This window comes from Astatotilapia calliptera, chromosome 10 (assembly GCF_964374335.1).
Source record: "Astatotilapia calliptera chromosome 10, fAstCal68.1, whole genome shotgun sequence".
Lineage (NCBI taxonomy): Eukaryota > Metazoa > Chordata > Actinopteri > Cichliformes > Cichlidae > Astatotilapia > Astatotilapia calliptera.
The window spans coordinates 27,788,619-27,813,955 of record NC_137431.1 but is presented as its reverse complement, the minus strand read 5'-3'; the positions used below and the strand labels follow the sequence as shown (position 1 = coordinate 27,813,955).

General features: G+C 39.2%; 1 protein-coding gene across 6 annotated transcripts in view; it reads right to left on the bottom strand.

The window, feature by feature from the left end:
• The window catches only part of cadm1a (cell adhesion molecule 1a), a 465,861-nt gene that overhangs the window by 36,483 nt on the left and 404,041 nt on the right, over positions 1-25,337 (bottom strand). For 3 of the 6 annotated variants that reach the window (XM_026182491.2, XM_026182490.2, XM_080307314.1), the window contains 2 exons: positions 16,503-16,592; positions 1,963-1,995 (listed from right to left, as the gene is read on the bottom strand). The exons of 1 other annotated variant lie outside the window; for it this stretch is intronic. In XM_026182491.2, the coding sequence (XP_026038276.1) occupies positions 1,963-1,995; positions 16,503-16,592 (123 nt within the window). The remainder of the gene's footprint in view (positions 1-1,962; positions 1,996-16,502; positions 16,593-25,337) is intronic. 2 more of the 6 variants (XM_080307311.1, XM_080307312.1) reach the window with 2 other exon arrangements.

The window sequence follows — 25,337 nt, the reverse complement described above, 5'->3', positions numbered from 1 at the left end:
AGAACATGCAAACTCCACACAGAAAGACCCCGGCCTGATGGTGGAATTGAACTCAGGACCTTCTTGCTGTGAGGCAACAGTGCTAACCACCGTGCCACCGTGCTGCACTTTGAGCCTAAAATAACAAAAACACATTTTTTCTAGCGCTGTCAGCGCTAATCTTGTTAAAATGACATTAACGCCATAACCGCATTAAATCTCCGTTAGCGAGTTATCGCGGATCGCCCCGTGCGTGGGACTGCACAGTGTCAGCGCGGTTAGCTCGTTAAAGCGTTAGGGCCGTGCATCCCCACACACGGGGCGATCTGCGCTAACTCGCTAACAAAATTTGCTGCCTTAATGCGGTTAACGTCATTTTAGCAAGATTAACGCTGACAGCATTAATTTGTTTGCATTCTTTTGTAGAATCTATGCAAAAGGCCAAAGACAACAGAGTTTGGCAGGCATAAATCAGCACCAACAAGTTGATTCCCAAATAAATATTAGCTGAAATATTGTCATAATCCCAGCATGGCGTGCAGTGTGTTGTTAAACAAAATCTGAGGAAACTTGGCAAGCTATCTACTGCAGACAAACAGCATCTGAAAGTTATTCCCGTTAAAAATAGGGAATACATCAAAGAAAGACCTGACACAGGATGTAAGAGATGCATCTGGCTCTTCAGCTGATCCATCTCCGTTTCACTGAAGCCATCAGAAAATGTCTCAGTGGAAGGGAGCCTGTCAAGAAGCCATTCTTAGGAAAAAAAAAAAACAGGCAGAAAAGGCTGAGGGATGCCAGTTTACAGAAGACATGGAGTGAAAATCAGTGGCATTGGAGTGATGAACCCAAATTGGAAATTTCTGGTTCAAACTGTGGCTGTGAGTGTCTACAGCCATCTAGGAAACACGCTGGAGGCTCTGTCATAGTCTGGTGGAGGAGATCTTGTCAAAACGGATGGAATTGTGAATGCATAAAAGTACCGTCAGATTTTGATACACTGTGCAACACCATCTGGAAAGTGTCTCAGCGGGAGCCACGTCTTTTTTCTGCCGGACAATGATCCCAAACAAAGAAGACTGGAAAACTATTCCTGGTGGTCATACCAAATATTGACTTTCATGCTTGTGTAAAGAAATAAGCAGTGAGTCAAGACTTTTGCACAGTACTGTATGTGTTTCATACAAATATGCTGTTGAAAACAGAAAAGAAATGTTGGTTTGACAACATTTTAACAGCTGTTTGTCTTATTGACTCATTTTCAGTTTGACTGAAACCATCATAAAATTATTCAACAAAATTAATTACCATAAACAGGTCAGCAGAGGCCTGCTGCTCTTTTTTTTGTTCTTCAGCCCTCTAAGATGGTCATTAGAAGTCTGTGAAGTGCGATTCAAATTTCTGCAAAACGAACACATGCTTAACAGAAAGCTCGTGATAACGCCTTCATGAATTTGGTCCCACAAATTATGAAACTGGAGGCACGAAATTATGAAAAAAGGCTGCAAATTAGGTGAAATTGGAAAATGATGTGTATCATCTTCATTCAAGTAAATGAAAACAACTAAATTAGGTCTATTTTTGCCCCAACACACAGCATCATCTAATGTTGCAGATATAATCAGCCCTGGCCTCAGTGTGGGTGATATTCCTCTGTGGCACCTTCAGGGAAACACTGTAATTGGTTAGTTGGTGAAACCATTTTGCAAGTGCAGCTGAAGTAAGAAGAATTAGAAGGGTTTTTATATATATTTGACAGCATAACTGCAATTAAAGTAAAATGCAGCCTGACTGGTACCTGCTTCAGTATGGCCAACATAAACCTGACACACAGCACAAAGCTGACATTTCCAGGCTGGGCAGCCTGGCACAATAATGTCTGTTGTGTAACAGTAAAAGCAGGCATGCTGCAAAGACAAATATACAAGTTAAAAAAAAAAGAGAGAGCAAGAGAGACATAAGGAGGAAAGTAGAGATACCAACCATGAGCTGCAGGTTCAGTGCTGGGCGCAGTGTCTGAGCACACAAGGAGAGGACATGGCAGTTGTGGAGGGAGGTGTGGAACAGGAGGAACAGCATGCAAATAAAGAAGAATTGGGGTGGGGGAGGCAGGGAGGGAGCAGGGCAGGGGGAGAAAACAAATGACACCCATAAGCAAGCATTCAGAAGACCAGAACATGACAAAAGACATAAGACTTAAGGGAAATCAAAGGGAACCAAAGGCAGTGCAGAGATAAACACGGGCTTGCATTCACACACAAAAATACACTTTGCACTGCACACACTGGACGTTCGACTCAGAGGGGAGTGTGGCTACTGCTCGAGGAGATATGGAAGAGACTATTATCGTGTGCTGTTGGCAGCTTTGGTGTGCAGAAATGAAAGACTATCGAGGGGAAATAATTGTGCAGCCGTCTTGATGTATCAGTTTGTGACTTGGAAAACATTTCACCAGCACTTTATGAAGGCAATGTTTCATATGGCAAATAGTTAAGTAAAGCAGAAACAAAGTAACAGAATTCATTGCTGAAATAACTCTGCATTGAATGAGATACAGCAGCCAAATTATCACCAGCCAACTCTTATCACTTTAGGCTTTTTCAACACCAGGTTTTAAATTTAAATGCACTTTCCTGCAGTTGGTATTCGTGAGAGTGGCGACCTTACATTTTAGCTCCACTACTAGTAAATCCAGCTAAAATGATCTTGACCGGGACTGTGTAAAACTTGGACTGATGAGTGTCAGCTTGCAGTTTTTTTCTTCTTTTTGTGGAAAACGCTACATAAATTATCAGCTGCTGCTGCACATCCTTGAGTCTGCCGTCAGAGGATTTCAGATGCTGTTAGATAAACTGACAAGCACTGTCTCAATAGATGTTACACCTGCCCTGCTGTGCAGCGTTTGCTATCAAGCATGACTACTTCACCATTTTGTTCAGCTGCACTGTAGCTCGAGAGGAAAAAACTTTATCAAATTTGAACATTATCTGCATTATCCAACTTCGAAAAATGTGGTGGCATCATGGTAACTAATAGAATTTCACAGGAAAATTATATTTACAGTGTATATTATGCGTAGCTCTTGGTTAAGTAAATACAGACATTTCACATGGCTTATTAAGTTTAGTTGATAGCTGGAGATTTATAATATTTCAATGACTTAAGCCATTTGAGATCCATCAACTCAGTGCATTTAGCAACGCTGGCTGCTTTGATTAGGTTGCTTTTACATTAGACCAATGTGTAAAACAGAGACAAATCACAGCCAAAGCTGGTGTAGCTTCAGTGCACACAGCAGACTGCTACACCCCACTGTATAATTGGTGAGACGAAAACAAACAGTTCACTCTCATTTAAACTACCAGTTACATGTCTTTAACTATGTCAACTGCAGTGTGTTTTAAAAGGTTCAGTGTGTTACATTTGAGAAGATTTGTAGTCTTACTCATATATTATTTTTGGGTTTTGATTTCAGAACGTACCCCTAACATCTTCTCTATGTCTAACATACTACATGTGGACCATTTGTAGAGAGCATCCTGAGACACTGGCCGTTTATAATAATCAATGAAATTATGTGCATTCTGTGTCTCACTTCGACTATAGAGGTCCATCGCAGGTGTAGCCAATCAAAAGATAAGTTCTACTCCGTATCCGCTCTGCGAATGATCCGCATATGAAGTGCTCGTGTGGTGGAAGTAACCCTACAATAAAGTTTAGGCCCTCCTTGACTATGAAAAGCCAATTATTCTGAAGCAGGACAGTTTTGTTCCCGTGTGTCACTTCCAATTCTTTGGTCTTTTCTCTCTGCAGGGACATGTGACAGGGCCTGTAAGGCGTTGATACAGATAGATGTTATTGCAAGTTAGAGATTTGTGCTCGGTGCTAATGTGCAGGGAACAATAGACCAATGCCACACCTCACCTCTGCTGCCAGAAGCTATGATACAGGGAGCAATTTCACAAGGTGAGTCCGTCTTAGAGTTACTGAAGTCTCAAAGGATCCGTTCTCCTTGAGTAGTTGAGACATGTCAGTGCTAAATAACGCCCTGGGCCAGGGATTAGACTGACAATGCATATTTGGTGAAGTTACAGCCCTTAGTATGAGCCACAGAAATGACCAAAATAGTGCTTTTTTGCAATTGGATGCTGTATATAGAGAAATTCTTTGAGCCAGATTAGTAAGGTAGACTGTTAAATGTGGACGTGCATTACCCAGCTATCTCATTTTGTGCCGCAAACAAACAAACGAAAGCGTAAAATCCCCACACAATAAACTTGCTTGATCCTGATTACAGAATCCTGTCATACCAAAAGGATGCTGTATTAGTTCTGAAGTGACAATTAGGTTTACACTGTTATATGTTGACAGAATGACACTGCTTTCCACAGGAATTAGGAGGTATAAAACAATACCCTGGCGTAAATATGACAAGCAGGATCCTATTTCACTAATTGTGAGTGTTTGGGCAGTGGTATTTACAGTTGCACAATAGTTATTTTGATGTTGTCTGAGTTCCAAAAGGATTGTTGACAAGTATTAGCAGACCTTAGAAAAGTCTTTCACGAAGCAAGTCGTGCTACTTGGCAGTTTTTTCAGGCTAACAAGGCCAAGCTCCTATCTGGATAATGGAAAGAGACAAGTACACGATCAGCAGTCACATTTGATCAAATTTGTTTTAAAAGTGGTGGCTGTGCTCAAAAATGAATTTGAAAATCTTTTTTGAATTGCAGTCACCACATTGCGTCTGTATTTACGGCTCAGTCAGGAGTGTCTGCATTATCAGCAACAGCGTCTGTTCGTCTCGCCAGAGCAGTGAACAAATATCATGCTTATCACATTATGTATAGTGTTGTAGGGGCAAAAAACCCTGTAAACTTACACATTACATGCTCTGATATTTCTGGTGTTTGAGTCACATTCACATGGAGATAGGTAAAAGTTTAAATAGCTTAGTGTGTGTAAGTATTATTGCAGGGTGTTTTTTTTATTTTTTTTTATAAAAATGCAGTGCAAATCTCTCTGGAAATGCTGGCATCTAAAAATAGGCATGAAGAAGGTCTGAAAAAGGCTCATTTTAGGTAAAATGTCATACAGGTAGACAGCTGCAAAAATCTCTGGTAGTGGAAAATGTTGGCAATCTTAAGACATGGTTATTTTCAGGGACCAGTGAGTTTATTTTATTTAGCAAAAACAGGCGACTGAGAAGCAGAGGACATAAGCTGATTCAAACTTTTTCCAGAATCAGTCTGTTGTTGGTAAAGACTCAGGTTTAAATGCCTGATGCCTCGTACTCTGATCATCTCCGGTGGCTTCTGGAACACCTTTTTAGACTCTGGTAAGTGTCGCAGAAGCATTTTTGCTGACTGTTGGTGAAGAAATTCAAAATCCAAATCCAGGCTCTGACACGGAGAAGAAAGACAGCATAAATGAACCTACATATTTACTATGATAGTGAGTGAAGATGCATGTCTCCTAACAGCTGACTGTTGCATTCTTCCATCCAGCAACACATTTGACTCAAGTGTCTCCTAGTTTGTCTCTTTTAAAGCCAACAGGGAGGACAGATTTGTCCTTAGGATCTTTTAAATGGCATATCTCAGCCTTACAGCGTCTCTCTCACAGCAGTCTATTTGGTAAATGTTCTACATGGCTGCAGCCCCCAGAAGCAGGGAGTAATTTTCTATTTAAGGTTTCTGTATTTATGGTGGTGACTACACCTGTTATGAACAGTTTCTTAACAATAAAACCAAATCAAATGTCACACTACGCTGACTTTTCATTTCTTTAAAAAAATGTTTATGAGGACCAGAAGGTGGAGGCAGGTCTGCTGTACTATTATCTGCCTTATATTTTCCTAAAACAGAAAGAAACAAGGAGTTGTAGAATATGATCCCATTTTTTTAATTGACTGGTGACACTTCATGAGTCTATGAGAGAGCACGGGGGGAAAAGTATTTGTATAGTAGGAGGAAATAGGGAAATGACTGGCTCGACTATTTTGATTTTATACATTCCAGTATAATAGCAACAGCAGCAGATCAGAGCACATCTTATGAAGGGTTAGATCAAAAGATGATAATAGCCTCTTTTCAAAACATCTCTGCCACCGGAGAAGAGATTTATGCACTGGTGTTCACTGGCATCCAAATGTAAAATGAAGCCTGTGTCGCTGCAAGCCTCAGTCAACAGAAAGGCAGCCTGACCTGCTAACCCTCATTACACTGTGGGTGGTAACCATGTGGGACCATTCAGTATGTCTGCTGCAGAGTGATTGCCTGTACATTTTTGAACAGCCTCTCTTTCCAGCAGCCCTCTTTCACCATCTCTAGCTTCAGGTCAACTGAGACATCGGCATTGTCCTCGCTGACATTCAGAGACATGGTGAGGACATGGCTTCATGACTAGTTGTCATGATTCCCACAAGCCCTTTGGTGACTTACTGTGACACGAAATCCAGCTCAACATGCAGAGATAACTGCGTGCCAATCATAATTATATTGGTAGAAATGCATTAGGGGGAACCCTGCAGTACAGAAAAATGCCAACATGCTGCTGGGTGTCCCCGCTGGCTGTTAGATTACTTTTTTGTTGGATCCACTGACCTGGCTTCTCTACTCTGGCTTTAGTTTGTGATTTCCTATATTTCCCAGACTTTTCCGTCCCCCGTGGAGCGCTGCTGATAGAGAAACTTGTATCTCTTTCTTTTCAACAAAAGATTTTGCTCTGTAATAACAGTTGAATGCAGGAGAACAACGGAAAATCCAGGAGGAAATTCTTTTCAAAGTCAGTTTGAGGTGCAATCGTATTATAGTGATCTTTATTATTTATTTTTTTAAGTTTCTGGTCACTTGTTTTTTCTTCTTCTTGGAACAGACACAAATTTAACCCAGTAGTGAAAGTGCATTACAATAAATGTTTTTAGGGATAAACCTTTCTCACTCACTATGTGCTAACAGACCTCTCTGCATTGAATCACACTTGTTATTGATCTCTGTCTCTCTTCCACAGCATGTCTTTATTCTGTCTTCCTTCTCTCACCCCAACCGGTCGCAGCAGATGGCCCCGCCCCTCCCTGAGCCTGGTTCTGCCGGAGGTTTCTTCCTGTTAAAAGGGAGTTTTTCCTTCCCACTGTCACCAAAGTGCTTGCTCATAGGGGGTCATATGATTGTTAGTTTTTTTTCTCTCTATGTATTATTGTAGTATTATTGAATTCTAGCATGATATGGGCTACGCAGACAGTAAGTAGTTTGCAGGTCTGAAAAGTGAGGCTAATGTTCGAATGCCTTAAACCTGCTTTTTGTTTGAAATGGCAGCTGGGGGCTTTGTTTGTAATCTGAACCACAACTTCCTGTCCTTTAGTCTCTGGTAAATGCCAGTCTGATCTGTCCTCAGTAAAGGCTTCTCATGAGTTTATGGGATCAATATTTAGGTAAAAACCAGTTCATTTACCATTTAAGTTTAGTCTCGCTGCAGTGGCTTATCCTCCATTCTCCATTACCCTCTTCCGTCACACTAACCCTCCTTCACTTCATCCATGAATCTTCTCTAAGTAAGTTTAACAAAAAAAAAAAAAAAAAAAAAAGGATAGGTTTTAAACATCTCTTCAGTCTTTATTGGTTTTATAATGGTTAATGAAGGTTTTTTTTATGGCGAGGTAATTCTATGGAGAGAAGATGGGTCAGCACAAGTAGCCTCTAACCAGAGAAGCATGGAGACATGATGCAACAAAAATGCAACCAGACAGAAAAATCCCTGGGAGATATTAAAGTCTGCCTTGTGCTCCCAATGGCCAATTCACACCAGCTGCGGCAGCCTATTGAGCTTCAGGCACATAGACAGACATGACCATTTGTTTCGGCATTGTTAACAGTTAATTGGTTCATACATTCACAATAAAGTATTGGTTGTAATGAAAAAAAAAAAAAAAAAAAAAAAAGTAAGTTTACTTTGTAAATTATGGTCATTCCAAGTTTTACAAAGCATGATGATTCAGGATACGCTCTATGGCTAAAAACGAGTGATTGACAGGCCATTCAGTTAGATCTGCCCCTCTCTTGACATCTCGTTTCACATACCTATGTCCATGTACTGTACGTTATAGCACGGCTATAGATTCTGGATTAAAAAACCCAGGTGCTTCGGTCCAATACTGTTAGACAAAAACCACTAATTCAGTAATAGAAATACAGGATTTATTGACATAATTCGTGCATTTATTTTAGGAGCTGCAATATGAAAGGTTGCAAAACTGTGTTTGCTGGTGATACTTTTCAGATATTGTGGCAACCTGATTACCTCCTGGCCCTGCTTTACAACCTTCATCTCCTTGTGGTCACTATAAAATGCAGTAACACCTCTAAAAGACAATATACTCTTGCATTAAGAAGCCATGTTGGGCTCCTGACTGCTGTTTTCAATGATACTGAGCACTATAATTCCACTGAGGCGCTCTAATATCACATGACGTCAATTATTGTGTTGCTATTGACCTTAATCAAATTAGTTATAGCTGGCTGGCTCCAATTTGAAAAGGGATAGGAACTCAAACTGAACAAAGTGGTAACAATACCACACATTAGTATGTGACAGTGCATTACTATGTAAGGATGTGTTAGTGGTTAGGATAGATGGTGGCACATCTAAATTCATAAAATTTCTAAGTCACTTCACCAGATGGTGTTTATGTATTTTAAGGCCCTGACAAATGTAATGAATGTTTGTTTCCTTTCCCTCCCCGTGCCGGTGTTGTTGTATGTTCTGTTTATAGTGTGGGTTAAATGAATTGGTTGTCAGCGCCGTTTACGGTCTTTCATCAATTAAAAATAATGCTACCCTGCCGCCTGATTGTTTTATTTGCAGTAGGTACACATTTATTATGCATATTTCTCATTCCTGGCTTAGGAACAATTATTCATTTGTCGCTGTATCGAATTAGGCAAAGATTAGCTGTAGTTTGTTGATGGGAGACATCATAATGTTGAATAAAGCAGCGCATTTGTGGTTTTAAGGTCAGTTTTCATCTCTCTTGGCCGTGACTATTATTATGAACCTAATGCACCCGAGGAAAGTGTGAAAGTTACTTTTCAAGTAAAAACTTTCTTCTGCCCTGACACTGACAATAAGAATACAACTAGCTAAGCATTAGAGAAAATAAGTTAGGTTACTGAAAAAGAAGAAGCAGTTCTTGAAAAGGGTTTAATAAGTATAAAAAATGACATGTGACTACTATATCCTAATTGCAGGAGTTGGTCAGCAAGATATCTCCATTTAGAAATTTATTTAGTGGTGAAAACAGTAATTTAGTCATTTTCCCATGTCACTTTCTAAACCCTGCCAAGCACTTAAAAGCCATGTGGTGGGACTCTAACAGATTTTTTAAAGTTCTCTTTTCTGTCCTTCTAATGGGAAATTGCTAAAAATAAAAAATAAAAAAAATAAAAAAATCCAATCCCACTCTGATAGATTCATTTGGCAGTGGGTCTCTGATCTGTGCGGCACACTGTGGGTAAATGAAATCAACTGGCAGAGCGTATTATGGCCATATGAGTCTGCTGCCTTCAATCTATATACACAGTAATAATGGAATGCCCCTGATAGTTGAAAGCAAAGAGAGGACATCTGGCAGAAACTATAAGTGGGTTGTTTCAACCTGAAAATATTGGCCCTGCCGACGTGAGGTTGGCTTTATCAGGTGAAGCCCACGCATCTCAACGTAAGTTCTGCTCACCGGGGACTGAAATAACTTGCCAATATACTGTACAGAGATTTTTTTTGTTGTTGTTTTTTTACTGCAGAGACAGTCAATGATCATAATTCTTTTTCAGTGAGAGTCTGTTTAGGGTGTGATTTTCTCCAGACATTCTTTCTTCTTATTAAGAGGTGGCATTAAAGTGGAAGGCAAAATGAGAACTAGAATCATGTACACACCCATAAATACCCAACATGATGCGATCACAGCTGAGCCTGCTTTTGTTAAGAGTCTAAGGTAACAGTGAAAGCTCCCTTTATTCTCTCTCGTAGATGCACCTGCACCATAAATGTTATATTTATTTATAAATTGTATAAAAACTGTATATAGTTTTCATAATAAGCATGCATAACCTTTCTTAATTTTATAGTTCAATACATTCACTTTCTCTTAGGCTGCCTTCCATGATCCACTGAGTGTTTCTTCTTCACTCACCTCTTTTCACTCTGTATTAGCCCTTTTCCAGCCTGTTCCTACTCCCCTCAGCTCGACTCAGTTTTAGAGTTTTCAGAAGGTGGTTGTAACCTGTCCCGTGTACTTTTTTACTACCTACTCGGCCAGGGTCCCAAGCCATCTGAGTCAGTCTGAAAGTGTAACATCACCAGACTGTATGCCACCAATTGGCCAGCCAGTGGCATCACTTGATGGCTCATGAGAGTGACTCCTTGAAAATCAAAATCTCAATTTATGAAGCCCAACATTGTGGTCCATGGACTGAGCAGCGGGTATACAATCGCCTCGACATCCTCCCTTGTTGTGATGCACTTGTGTTGCATACAAATGACGTCACGAGACTTTCTGTTGCGTTGCTGTAATGACTCCAAACCGCGTATGTGATACTCAGTTGTAATGGAAAATGACCGAAACTGAAACAACCGAAAGTAGACTTGAGTTTAGCCGAGCAGGTATTTTGTGTTTATACATCACTTTGCATTTAATCATTGGTTATTACTCATCTTTGGCTCTCTTCCACAGTGTGCCTTTTCTCCCCCCAATCATCCCCGACTGATTAAGATGACTTCCCCTCCCTGAACCTGGTTCTGCTGAATGTTGCTACCTGTCAAAGGCAGTCGCCAAAGTGCCTGCTCACATCGGGGGTCATCTGACTAGTGAAAATAAATTGGAATTGAATTATAAAAATCTTACCCAGCATATTGACTATTTTGAAAATTGCTGTATTTTCTCCAAGATGAAAAATGAAATGCATTTTGCTGTTTAATAAATTTATAGTTTTCAAAGAGTTATACATTAGTTTAATACAACTTTGATCTTGACTGTGTAGTTTTGCCAATCAATATCATATCTCTCAATAATTTCTTATTCAAGAGGATAAGACACAAAAAAAAATCAGGCAATCAAACTGGTTGTCAACATGCAAACAGTCAACCAAAAAAAACAAACCCAAACCCTTAAATGATCCCAGTGCAACAAAAGCAGATATTTGATGTTTCCTTATTACCCTTCCTTGTATCAAGTAAGTTCACCTGGAGATCAATAAGTGACCTGATTTAAAGCAAAACGATTGCGATAAGCATTATGTAGTCCATGCAATCACCACACAGGTTGCTGTCAGACGAATCACCAAAATGTCCCCACTGTGACGTTTGTATGTTCTTCCCATTTCTGCCAGGCTTCTCCGATTTCTTCCCGCACATGCACCCAATGTCAGTGATGGGAATAACGGTGTTACAAGAAACGGCGTTACTAATGGCGTTACTTTTTTCAGTAATGAGTAATCTAACTAATTACTATTCCTATCGTTACAACGCCGTTACTGTTACTAACAAGAAAATGCCGTGCGGTCACGTTACTATTTCTCAACAAACAGACGGTTGAAGCTGTCTTCAGCTTACCGCATCAGTTGCACGGAAGTAGCTGTAAGTAATCTGGGTGCTACAGCTTTAAGCAGCTGCGTGAGCTCCCGCGGACGGCAATCACTTTCTGGTAGATGATCACTTTTTGGCACAACACCTGGGGCAAAACAATCGCATGAGTGCTGCTGTTTGACTGAGGAAGAATAAAGTAGTCGTGGTAAGCCAATCACATGACCACTTTAAGATGACAAAGCAACAAGTTGATATATACCAGTTTTTAATTGTGTTGATAGGCCACGTAAAACCAGAGTCATGATAAACAATATATACGCCTGTTTTTCCTCAATAGTTTCGTCATGTTTACTGTCTAAGGACAGCGCTAGCAAGCACTCTCTGCTTATGAGCAAAAAAAACCAAAAAACAAAACAAAACAAAACCCCGCCCTTTCGTGTTGGTGGAAAAATGCACCATGTCAACCAATCAAAAAATGATATGGCAACATGACATTTGGTTGTTTAGGAAGAGGGGGAAGTTTTAGGACTGACAGCGAGAGACAGAGAGAGAGACAGCAGAAAAAGAGAGAGAGCGAGTTTTGAGATGTGAGAGATTTGTGATGTTTAGTGTGTTTGGAGTGTGTAGTTAATGTGTTGTGTTGTGTAGTTAGTGTTGTGGATAGTTTTGTGTTGTGTGTCCGAACAATGAGGCGACTGCTGTCTCCAGGTAGAAACAGGAGTGATACACCTGCTGCTGTCAGACCTGCAGGTATCAGACTGTGATGTTCTCCTTTATAGTGGACAGAAATATTTGGAGTGGCACAAATAATTTGTGTGACATCTTATTGAATGCAGAACAGCTGATTGTTCTGTATATAGTTTGAAATGGTTATTTAAAAAAGGGGTAAAAGGTAAATGGCTGCAAATAACTTTATTGTTTGCAAAACTTGTGCATATAATTTTAAAATTGTCAATTAATATTTGCATTTAAAGTTATGAAATGTGATTCATTGAACATATTTGTGGTTGTTACAGTAAAAAATAACTTTTTTCTAATTGGATTTTATGTTTTTTGTCTGATTTTAGATCAATTGTGTTAATACAGTATGTCAAAATAAAAACATAACTGTAAATTCAGACACGTGAGGTTGTGCTGAAAACAATGATACCAAATAAGGCAAAGTAAATAGTTTTTAAAGGTGAAATGTAGAGGAAACATCAAAAGTGGTTAAAATGGCCAATTATACCCTGGACCCCAGAGGGTTAAACGTTTTTTTTTAAAGTAACGCAATAGTTACTTTTCAAGTAATTAATTACTTTTAGAATCTTGTAACTCAGTTACTAACTCAGTTACTTTTTTGAAGAAGTAATTTATTACTTTTTCAAAGTAACTTGACCAACACTGCCCAAGGTTAACTGGTGACTTTAAATAGGCCATAGGTGTGAATCTGAGGGTGAATGGTCTGGTTTACCCCTGCAAAAGCACAGAAACCTATCCAGAGTGTACCGTGACTCTTGCCCACAGCTGGGAGACAGCTGGGACTGGCTTCAGCCCTACTGTGATTCCTCCTTGCCATTGGGAGACTTCTAATCAGTCACAAATTCGCGAGATGTCCCTTAACATACAGCCACAGTCTTTACAAATTACCGTCAGTGGCATGAGCTCTAAAGTCAGCATCACAGAGTTAATGATGTTCTTCAAGATGCTCGTTTTGAAGAAACAAGAAAGCATGGCTACATCCAGCTGTCGTTTTAGCATGACTGATCCGAACTGAGCAAAGATGCAATTAAGGGCCTGGGTTACTACTTTTTTTTAATTCACTGACTAATTTGCTCATTTTGTGCAAGCAGAGGTTGCAAAATATTTTTTTACGGTTCTTATTATTTACCTTTAAAGTAAATCTATTATTCACAGCAGGAGCATAATTATTTTGCAAAGCAGCACAGATCTCACTTTGAATCAGTCAGGACTGCTATAATCAGAACAGGCCAGAGCAGACTCCACACTCCTTGATCTGAGGCAAAGGAGCTATCAATCAGCCTGCATAGATAGGTATTCTCTTTAATCCAATCAGATGGCATAATCAAGCACAATGCCTGTGATTTCTGCCAGCCTTGTGAGATTTGTTCCAATTGAGCGGTCTGTCAGAGAGGCTTTGATTGCATTTGGAGCTCAGGCTGATTTCTGAGACGAGGCATAAAGTGATGTTTTCTATCTGCACCCTTTGGAGATTTATAGTCACAATAGCCTCGAGTTCTGCTGTTGAAAGAGTGAGATAAAATTTGCTTATTTCAAAAGGGTCTAATTTTCAACTGCTCATGTTCAAGTTATTGTTCACCTCTAGTGTTCGCCTTTTTCCACAACCCACCTAGAGTATGATCTATAATTGACTTCCTGAATGAGAGATGAGTTTCAAATAAAAGGCGACTCGTGTGTCTGTAGTGAGTAAATGCTACAGAACCATCAAATTCACAGAATTGTCATAGTAATCCCACTATTTATGTACCATTATTCACAGCTTCATATAGATGTTTGCTTGCACCAACTCTTGACATCTTACCAATTAAGCTGATGCCATAGTGAAGTGTCACGTTACTGTGATGGTGCAAAGTACAGTGGTGCAGCAGTCTAATTTGAAAAATTAACTCTTTTCCAACATGTTTTTGCGCACCTGGCTTTTCTTTTGAATCCCTGCTGAGAACGATTTGGGAACAACAAGCAGTGACGACCACCTGGTTACTTCCACTGACAACAAAACAACATGAGGTACTAAACCTTGGCCTACTATTTGTCCTTTGAACATCAAAACTCATCTTCACCCACTCACTTGCACACATACTTACAAAGTAAAAATATAGCTGAAGTTGTCTAAATTCTGTTACTTTTTTATTTAATGTTTCTATGTTAATCAGCCCTTCAAAGAGCTTTTGTGCATTTATTTGTGTATATGAGTTGTAATTTGCCATGTTAATGCCTCAGATTGCAACCCTACCATTTCTAGGCTGCAATTGCTAAGAATAAATTATTTAATGCCAGAGAAAGATTTAAAATGGCACAATCAGATGCACTTTTTTTAAATGGCACCAGAAAATTACAAGGCAACAGAAGCCACATTGTGATGTTCTATTTTTTTTTAAGTATTTGCTTTTTTGCAGATGGGAATAAAATTGTGGGAAATATTCTTTCTTTTGTATAAATCGGATTGCAACATATCAACTTGATGCTTTTGTATTACAACGAAGTGTAGTCTGCCGTGGTCTCATCCTGACTAAAGCTCTCAGAAAGACAGCATATTAATACTGTATTTTCAAAATGTGGCTCTAAAACAACATCTGCTTATTTCTTTCACGAGCCCCCTGCAACTCACTTTCTTCATCGGTGAATAGAAGCTCTGGGTGAGCTAGCGTAGCATCTGTTTTGGCCATGGTGCAGATATTTTTTGGAGCTCACTACTATTACTAGTGCATGCCCATGCTACAGTATTGTTTGGCGTCTCTGTGTTTCTGGTATAACTACACAAAGACAAAAGTAAAAACGCACTTGGTTGCCAGCTAACATGACGGCATCTTAAGATATTACGCATAATTCAACTTTTGCCAGTATAAATTTGTGTTGTTGTAAAATTGAAATAATAAAATGCTTTTATAAGGTGATATCGGAGCATAACTGCTAAAATGGGTCGCTTTAGTCTATTGATAGGTGGTTGCTAGGCAACATGATGACAATAATATTTGGTATAAAAAGGAACCTTCAGGGGCCTAAGATGTATCTATGTGCCAAGTGTGGTTGCTCAACTCCTGATCATCTCGGGAAAAATGGGTCATGTTAGCACATTGCTACACGGTTGTGTCGTGGTCCCTGGGATTTGGAGCCTTGTTTTCAATTTTTCGATTAGTTCTTCATTGTTAGTGGTTTTGTGATTTATGTTCAACTTTTGTTCCCTCTGAAATTTAGCACTATGATTTATTTAGTGTATATGGTGTTATTTATTATTTCCTTTCCAGTGGTCTGTTTGCATTTTACTTATTATTTGATGTTCATTATTTTAGGTTTTCCTTGGGCTGGGCTTCTGTATAGGTGTAGGGTGTGTGTAGGGTTATAATTTTTTGTGGTTTAATTACTAGCTCTGTTCTTTGAGTCTTCTGTTCTTAGTTTGGTTACATTCAGGTTATCCTTTAGTAAGTTCCTGTATTATGGATTAGCATTAAATGCTCATTTTGCTTCCCATGCTTTGCATTTGGGTCGACAACAAACAGCTTTCACAGCCGAGTTATGATGGGTTGCCATTCAACATGAAGATGTCATAATATCTCATGTAAATAAGAACATTCCCAAGATGTCCCTGTATGCCAAGTTTGGCTTATTTAACTCCTGATTGGTTTGGCAAAATTGGTTAATTTTAGCTCACTGCTAGTTGGTTGCTAGGCACATGATCTCATCATAAAGTCTAACATAGATAAGAACCTTTGGGGGCTTAGGATGTGCCTGTGTGCCATGTTTGGCTTATTTAACTCCTGATTGGTTTGGCAAAATTGGTTAATTTTAGCTCACTGCTAGTTGGTTGCTAGGCAACATGATCTCATCATAAAGTCTGACATAGATAGGAACCTATGTGCCTAGTTTGATTGCTCAACTCCTTATCATATAAGACGAGCTGACAGCCAAGAAAACACGCAAGATTAACATCCTAATACTGCATTTTCTTTGAGGATTATGCATACCTGTTGCAGCCCCAGACTCATTAGTTTTAGCTGTTAAATGATGGCTTCAGTGTATAACTTGGTAAAAGACAAAAACATCATGACTAAATAAAGCTGCCACTGTGGAATAAAAATGGGAATACACAGGGAAGGATCCAGCACACTGGGAGCAAGGCAGCATGCATGCACATGAGCGCACACACAGACACTCACACAATCATAAGCACACAGAGATAAACAGGTTGCGTGAAGGTGATACTGTACCTTGATTTATTTCGGGGTAGGAGATGGTGGTGGTGATGATGGTGGTGGTGGTGGTGGCTGTGGTGGATTTAGGGGTAGTGGTGGGAGCATCTGGATGAGGGGACAAATACATGACAAACAAAAGCGGGGAAACAAATAAGTATAAAAGCCATGAAGATAAAATAAAGTCACTGTGAACACTACTGATAGTATCTCGGGCCAGCAGCTCTTTGTGTGCCACCGTGTGTGGGTGATTTAAAGGTCTGCGGCAGACTTTCTGATAAATTAGCTGGATCGCAGTGCATTAAATATGTTGACACAATGATGATACTTCAACAGATCATCTCGTCCCACCCGAATGAGATGATCAAAGATCTTGTTGGGAACTCTTCTCTTTTATGTCTATTCACAGGCATTACACCATGACATGAAAGATAGCAAGCACATGTTTGTTAGAAGTGATTAAATGTCTAATGAGTAACAAGTGCTGGGGTTGTACTTATGCTGTCATTGTTATGCAGTGAGGAGTTTTGACAAATAAATATGCCTGTGCATTCTTAATTTCTCAGAGGAGAAGAGCACAAAGTTGCTGATGATACTAGCCCAAAACAAAAAAAAGCAAAAGATTGATGCAGAAATTCAAACGATAAATGACACGGCACAAAAACAGAAGGAGGGGATTAACAACACACACATATAAAACAAATGAAAGGCATCAAGCAGGGCCGTTGAGAACACAGATTTTGACCACAGACCATTTTTCCTCCCACAGCTTTTTCCCTTTTACTTCATTAGCTGGGTTAGACTCCCCACACTGACAATGACCAGGGGGAGATATCAAAGTGACATTTTCCCTGTTGGAGTGGCAGGGCTGCACTGATATGAAGCCACTGGGATTGCTGCTTGGTTAGAGACCTCCCATGCCGCTCTGATTGCCTAGCAATGGGCTGAAAAACCTGTTGGGGTTATTAAAAGGTGCTGAAAAAACAAGTAATTTGTGGCTGTTGATAAGGAGGGAGGCTGGTCTACACTTTAATGAAGTATTGGGTTATAAGAATGATTGGAAAGAAATGTTTATGGACAGAGGAGGAAGGAGAGGAAAGTTAAGCAGACAAAGGTGAAGGAGACAGAAGAAGGGTCGGCTTAACAGTTGCACAGACTGTATAGTGCTTTTTTACCTTTAATTGATAGCACATGTATGCTGCTATAATTATATTTACTGAAATGAATTTTCATAAACTATTTTTAAAAAGTAAGCTTGTGTTTATCTTTGGCAAACTTCTGCGCTTGATATGTTCCTACATAGAGATCCTACTGCAACTGAAACCTGTGCAAAACAAGTACACTTTCTTACTCTTTATTAGTTTACTTTTAATTTGCTCTAAATAATAGCACACCGTTGCAACTGGTAACTGGGACAGAGTTGTGTACTAGATACATGACAGGAAACTGAATACTGAAAAATAGACTGACCAGTTTTTTTTAAATTCTTGTCAAAGCTACTGACGATAATACACCAACATACAGAACTGTGCAAAAGTCTCGAGCCAACATTTGTTTTTTTATATTTTGAAGAATGGAAGAAAGCTTGAAGGCACAAGCAGAGTTTGTGCAAGTCGAACCACTTTGAGAGTTAATATTTGCTATGACTGCCTTTATTCTTCAACACAGCCTCAAGTCTCTTAGGGAAACTTTGTCATTTCTTTCAATAGTCTTTAGGAATAGTTCTCTGGGCTTCTAGAGGGACATTCAAAGCTCTTCATTGGATGTTGGCTCCCTTTTGCTCTGTTCTCTGTGCAGATGACCCTAAACTGTTTCAATCATTTTTGGGGACCACATAGTGTCCCATCGACTGCTTACTGTCCCATTGTTTTGTTTTTTAACCAGGAATTCATTAACTGCATTGGCTAGTGTTTTGGATCATTGCCATGCCAATCAGATGCTTTGAAGATGATGCTACATGGATACATTGATTTAACAAAAAAAAAATCAATTTAGAACATAAGACCTGTTGCCACTGACTTTCAGTCCAGTTTTTGTGAAATTTGGCATACCTCAGCCTTTTCTCTCCAGTTCCCTTTCTTAATAATGGCTTCGTAACAACCAACCTTCCATTGAGACCACTTCTAATGAGGCTTCGGTGAACAGCTGACAGATCAACTGAAGGACAAGATCCATCTCTCAGGTCTTCACAGATTTTTCTTTCTTTTTCTTAAGGGCACACCTTTCAGATACTGTTCATCTGCTAAAGATGGTGTTTTAGGTCTGATATGTCTTTGCTATGACAATATGAGAAATCTTCTGCCACTAAGTCTTTGCAAATCATCTTGCTGGGGCACAAATATTATTTTATGCCCTTCAAACTGTGGTATCATTGCCATTTTTCATAGATTAAACGAAGCCAATGGAACCAGCTCATGTTTTTACAGGCTGCAAGTAACAAAGTGTCTAAACTGGTTCTTTGCTAAATTATCTGTTATATGTAGACTAAAAACTCGCTCATTCCTTGAGTTTGGTGCCTGTTTTAATACTTGCATGAGTCAGAGGGCAGCGCAAAGCAAAAGACCTCCAGAAATCTGTGCTTAAGATCCCTTTAAAAATGACAAAAACGTGTGGCCCTGTTAATGCAAAATATAAACAAATGAGGTGCAGCTCAAGACTTTTGCACTCTAATGTATATGTTGTGTACAGATAACACAAAGAAGCAGAAGAGGTCCTTTTCCATACACAGAATGTAATAATTAGTCCATTTATTGAGTTTTCTGTATTTTTATGGAAATAGTTTCAAAAAAATGTTTACTTGTATTAGTATTTTAAAAAGCCACATACAGTAGGAAAAAAAGGTACACTGTATTAAGTTGCATTAGGGTAACTTTCCAGCTGAGCAAATCACATTTGCAGAACTGAATGTTCAAAGTCTAATGTTTGATCTCATATATTTTTTACTATGAAATGAGCCTGAATTAAAAAGCTTAGATTCCAAAGATACATTAAAATGATAATAAACATTACCCTGCTGTTTCTGATGCCTTCCGTAAGGGTACAGAGGTTGTTTATTATATAAAAGGAATCCTCCCTGAGGGCAGAAGCTGTTCGTAGCAAGTTCATAAAAATCACAGTTGTTGGTTTCAAAAGTATCTGTTTTATGCACTCAATTAAAAGTGAATCAAGCATTTCAAATACAAAGCAGCCCCTCAGAACTCTTCCTGAAGCAAAATTGACAATTCAAATTGAGGCCTCCAGGTAATCGGGATTAGTATTGGAACTCTATTGATGTGCGTTAGAGTTTTAATCTATCCACAGTTCTGTTATTTAAAGACAACCTTGATAATACAAAAGACTGTACAGACCAATGAGCAGACAAAGGGAGAGAGAGAAATGATCCATTGGTGGTGCTGTCTAATTGGTTTTATCCCATCATGAACTGTGAGGGTCCAGCAGATGTTTGGGATCATCAGTGTCAACAACTCATTAAAAACTTAGCATTACAAAAAAGATTCAAAGGAACACTGGCGAGACTGTCTGAACGTACACTACATCTCTCGTTATTGGTGGCTAGCTGGTGCAATGTATCAAAGAATGCTGGAGCTCATTGACTTTCAAATGTGACAGGCTGAATGTGTTTTTCCTCCCGCTGAGTCACCGGGCCTTGTTTACTGATGAGGCTTATGAATCAGTTTCTGGTTTGAACGAAAGGAGCAGGACTGCAGGAAGCCCTGAGACACAGCCTGACAGGAATCATTCCTGCTAAAGCCAGTGAGTTAAAGAACTCTGTGTGAGCACCAGATGAGACAGGAGCCCTATATTTGCACAATAACATCACCAACCAATAAGAAATTGGGGGAAAGAAATAGCTGCAGCAAAGACTGATTGATAGTAGACAGCAAAGCTATTTAAATTTGCAATGGTTTTAATAAAACAACAGTACTGTTTTTTACATAATCACAATGGTTTGATTTATGTACCACCATTCATATAGACTTATTGTATTTAACACTGGAGTATTTGTAATTCCTAACCTTTTTTTTTGCAGATGAGCTTAACTATCCTTTTACTGACATCACACGCTATGTTCCAGATTACTTAATTAATAATTAAAATGTATTAAACTAATCTTTGCCAAGTAAATGAACTGTTTCCTATATAGCATTTTTCTACTCTACCTCAACTCTAAGCACTTTATACAACATGCCTTACTCACCCATTTATACAAGTGCTTTTTACTTTAATATACTTAAGCACTTTGTAGCTAACATTCACACTCATCAGAGAGAAACTAGGTGTTTGGATCTTGCACAATGATATATGCCAAGCAAACTAGAGCAGCCAGGGATCGAACCACCAACCTTCCAATTAGTAGAGCCCTGTCCTACCTCCTGAGCTACAGCCAGAAGGTACAGGCAAGCACCCTGGCTGTGGTAAATCACTGGCTAGTTTATAGCATACCGCACTGCTGTCTATTTATTTCCATTTATCTGGGTCTGGGTCCCAGGGACAGCAGTCTAAATCCCCCTTTTCCTTTCCTCCTGTAGCTCATCTGTGGGAACACCAATTTGTTCCCAAGATAGACATCAAATTGTAATCTCTCCAGCTCGTCCTGGGTCCTGCTTTTAGGCGTCGTCCTGGTAGGAAATGCCTGAAGCATCTCACCCTACGAGGCACATGAGTCAAATGGCCGAACTACCAGAGCTGGTTCCTTTAGATGTGGAGGAGTAGAAGTTCTACTCCGTCTCCTCAGAGGAACCTCATTTTCACCACTTGCATCGGTGATCTCATTCTTTCGGTTACTACTCAGAGCTTTTGGCCATAGGTGAGAGCGGGAATGTAGATCAACAGGTAAAACGTTAATATTTTCCAAACTAAATTCAGAAATTTCTAGCCTAATTCTAGCAGCTAAACAAAATTGTAGATGGGGCCTCGTATGATGCTGTCTCTAATTACTTGCGTTCTGTTTTTCCAAAACACTGCATAAATGCATCACTGATTTGTTGTTTTCTTAGGTAATCCAGTTAGAGTCCTTTCCTTTTTTTCGTCTGTTCTTTGAAGCCCTCTTCAGGAACTGTTCTTGATTCAACTGTTAACCCTTTAAGACCTACCATAGAACCAAGTCCGCCAGAGCTTATATTATATTTTTACATGGTGTGGTGCCATTTTTGGGAGCATTTCAAGTTGCTATACATCAATACAACAATTATAGCCCAGATTTTAATAATATGTATTCATTAAGTGCATAGTAATTACATCAATTGCAAAAAAGTGCAATAAACTACAAAAAATTGAAAATCGTTTTTGCTTTTTTAACATATATTTCTAGTTAGAGAAATTTAAGAGGCTTATCCCTCAAAACTGTAAATACAAAAAAGTTGCACAAAATAGTTTCCTACCACAGGAAATTTATTTTGAGTGTCTTCAAAGTTTTATTTTTGAAATACACCAATTTTTATATACTGCAGGAAAAACGAAAATAAATATTATACTGCAAATTTGCAAAAAAGCAGCATGTGCATCAAAATAAACTATTTCCAGCAGTGCAATATGAGTCCTAAGCATCCCAGAAACGACACAGAAAGTCATAAAGTCAAACATAACTTTTAAAAGCACCAGTATAGGCCCTGAGGCCCTGATGGTAAAAAAAACTACATTTCCGCGAAAATGACGTCACTTCCGGCTTCGGGCAGGTAATGGCGGACATGCAAAAGTTCGCGCTGACGTCTATTCCAACGTAGGAAGTGTTATGAACAGCTGATCGGATCGGCAAAGCGTGTTTCTGGAATATTATGTTTTTGTTGCTGCAAGTGCTTTTTATGCAGTTTTTGCAAAGCTATATGTGGAAGGAAACTGTGACTTAGGACAAGCTGATGGCATAAGATGTAAGTACAACTCCTCCGGTTTCATATGCAAAAAAAATTATTGCGCTAGCTTACGTGGTTGCAGAGCGGGATTTAAAAATAGTTATGCAAAACAGAGCGTGCCCGCTCTGACCGGCTCTAAAGGGTTAAATTGTCTTTTTTTCAGATTCCAAAGTTGTAAATGTGTATAAAAATTCTTTGAACTGTAAAGTTTGATTTCTATTTCCACTGAGAAATTACAAAATATATAAAAAGTAACTAAAATAGCAACAACACAATTCTTGAAGGATGTTGTTGAGTCCAGTATACAACCTATTCAGAATTGAGGTTCTTTCATTCAGAGACAAAAAGTGAAAAAGCTGCTCTCTAATTTGAGAATATGAACAAACACGCACAAATATACTTTGATATTCATTAATGTAATGGGCACCTGACAGGACCTGACAGCCATTTCCATGTGAAATTGTGTATAATTGTAACTTAAGAGTGAAAGCCACTGTGACACAACCCATCTTGCCTGTGGTGATACATTTTAAAGAAACATCTAAAATATTGCCTCTCATATATCTTGTTACGTCTTAATAACAGACAGAAGGGATTTAAAACATAAAGTCCATACAAATTTGTTTTGGAAGTGATGAATTACTTTTCCTCCTCAGAACATTTTACATCTGCAATTTCACTTCCACTCAAGTGCAATTTAAGCAACTAAGAGCACAGGCAGCTTGAACGGGGTGTTTTGGGACACTCTTCAAGGCGTGTTGGATCCGACTCTAAGAGATAACAGTGATTTGTGGGGAAAAACTGCCATGCAATTTGAAGAAGAAGAAGTGTAAAGCAAGTAGAAGGATGACTGAGAGCAACAGGGTCACTAAACATGCTGCTAGTGTGCAATAAAATCCAGTGCTGGTGTAGGAGCAGAGAAGAAGAGAACTCAGTTATTGGGTAAGCGGCAGCCTGTAAACAACTTAAAACCCCTCGGCGTTGGGTCTCACTCGACTGTGAAAGGAAAACCCTGATGGTTGTGTTTTCTTACCCTGTGAAGTATGAGAGGCAGTGAGAGTTGGAGCAATACAGACTGCTTTCTTCACTGTTAACATTGTTAGTGTCAGCCAGTCTCATGGTGCTCTCCATCACTTAGGGTCACAATATTTAGGACTCAAATGCATTAGAGGAGATGCCGGCTATATGGCTGTATTTGTTTTGGCTGCCGAGCACAGGGAGTAATGATGGTGGAGGTCCAATGAAGACTTTACATAGCTGCAAGTTACAGAGCTATATTGTGTGTGCTTTAAGGCCCGAGGTTGACAGAGTGGCAGAGAATTTTCATTTTATGGAAGTCATTTAAAATTGATGGTTTTTCACGATATCTCCTTTTGCATTGCTGAAGCAATAACACTGGTAATTGGTTACATTTGTTTCTATTTTTTGGCTTAGTATTACTGCCTTCATCTTTATTACCCTGCATATATATGCGGGATCTCGTGATATACTGGACTTGAATGAAATAGCCTGGAGGCAACATATGGTAGCTAGCAATTAGCATGTATTTACTTATTTTATGGAACTCTTTAATCTGCCCAGTTAACACAAGTGTGCTTTCACACATGTTAACCAGGTCATTTGGTCTATGCCAAGGAATAACAAGACATATTGTCGTTTCTTCATTCAGGAGCTATACTGAGATCCCAAGGAGGAGGCTGGGGACTAAACAGCAGCCCATACTGCTCTTTTCTGCCTCACAGGCACATATTGTGTAACATTATAAAGGTATAACTAACTGTATGCATTATTGACCAAGTGCTGTGCCTAAAATCAAGAACTGACTCATTTGTGTGGCATTGCCACATGAAACCGTTTTTTTTTGGGGGGGGTTTTTTTGGTGAAGCTGTTGATAAGAGGTCTTTTAAACAGCTAGTGCCAATATCTTTTTGTTATTCCAGGCAAAGCTGAATGATAGTTGGAAAAACATGCTGAAGTGTTGCTACTCTGCTCTGCTTTACTTTTAAAATCCCAGCAGAAATAAGGTTAAATTAAATTCGGTATTTTTGCTTCTGTTAATTTGTCAGGGAAAATCGAATCTTTAGTCAGTAAGGTTGGATGAAATTCACACTCACTGGCCAGTTTTTTAGTTACACCTGTTTAACTGCTCATTAACAGAAATATTTAATTAACAAATATCTAAGTGCTGAAGCTCAAACTGAGCATCAGAATGTGGATAAAAAAGTGATCTAAGTGATTTTGAAACTTGCATGTTTGTTGGTGGCATAGATTAAAAAAAACATGCCTGGTCTAATTCTGTGACATTTGGATGGGAGAGTCAGAATTCGGTCTGAACAAACATGAAAACATGCATTCATCCCCTTGTAGGTACTGCTGGTGGTGTAACGGTGTGTGGGATATTTTCTTGGCACACTGTGGACCTCTTAGCACCAGCTGAACATCATTTAAATTCCACAGTCTACCTGAGTATTGTTGCTCACCATGTCCATCCTTTTATGACCACTGTGCACCCATTTTCCGATTGCTGCTTCCAGCAGGATAAAGGACTTTGTCACAAAACTCAAATCTCAGATTGGTTTCTTGAACCTGACAAGTGAATGTACTCACATTTCAATCCAATAGAGCAGCTTTGGGATGTGACGGAATGGGAGATTTGCATGATGGATTTGCAGCCAACAAATCTGCAGCAACAGTGTGATACCATGATATTGATATCGAGAAAAATCTCTGAGGAATGTTTCCGGCACCTTGTTGGATCTTTGCCATGAAGAAATAAGATAGTCCTGAAGGCAAAAAGGGCTGGAATGCTGTACTAGCAAGTTGTACCTAATAAAGTGCCCAGTGAGTGCAAGTTGGAAGTGTATTGTAACAATAAGAACATTCTGACATTAGGCTGACAGAACTTCACAAATCACTCAGGTACACAGAATATTAAATCATTTATACAACGTGAGAATATATATTTACATATTTTACCAAAATTTCCTGGGATGTTGTTTGAAAA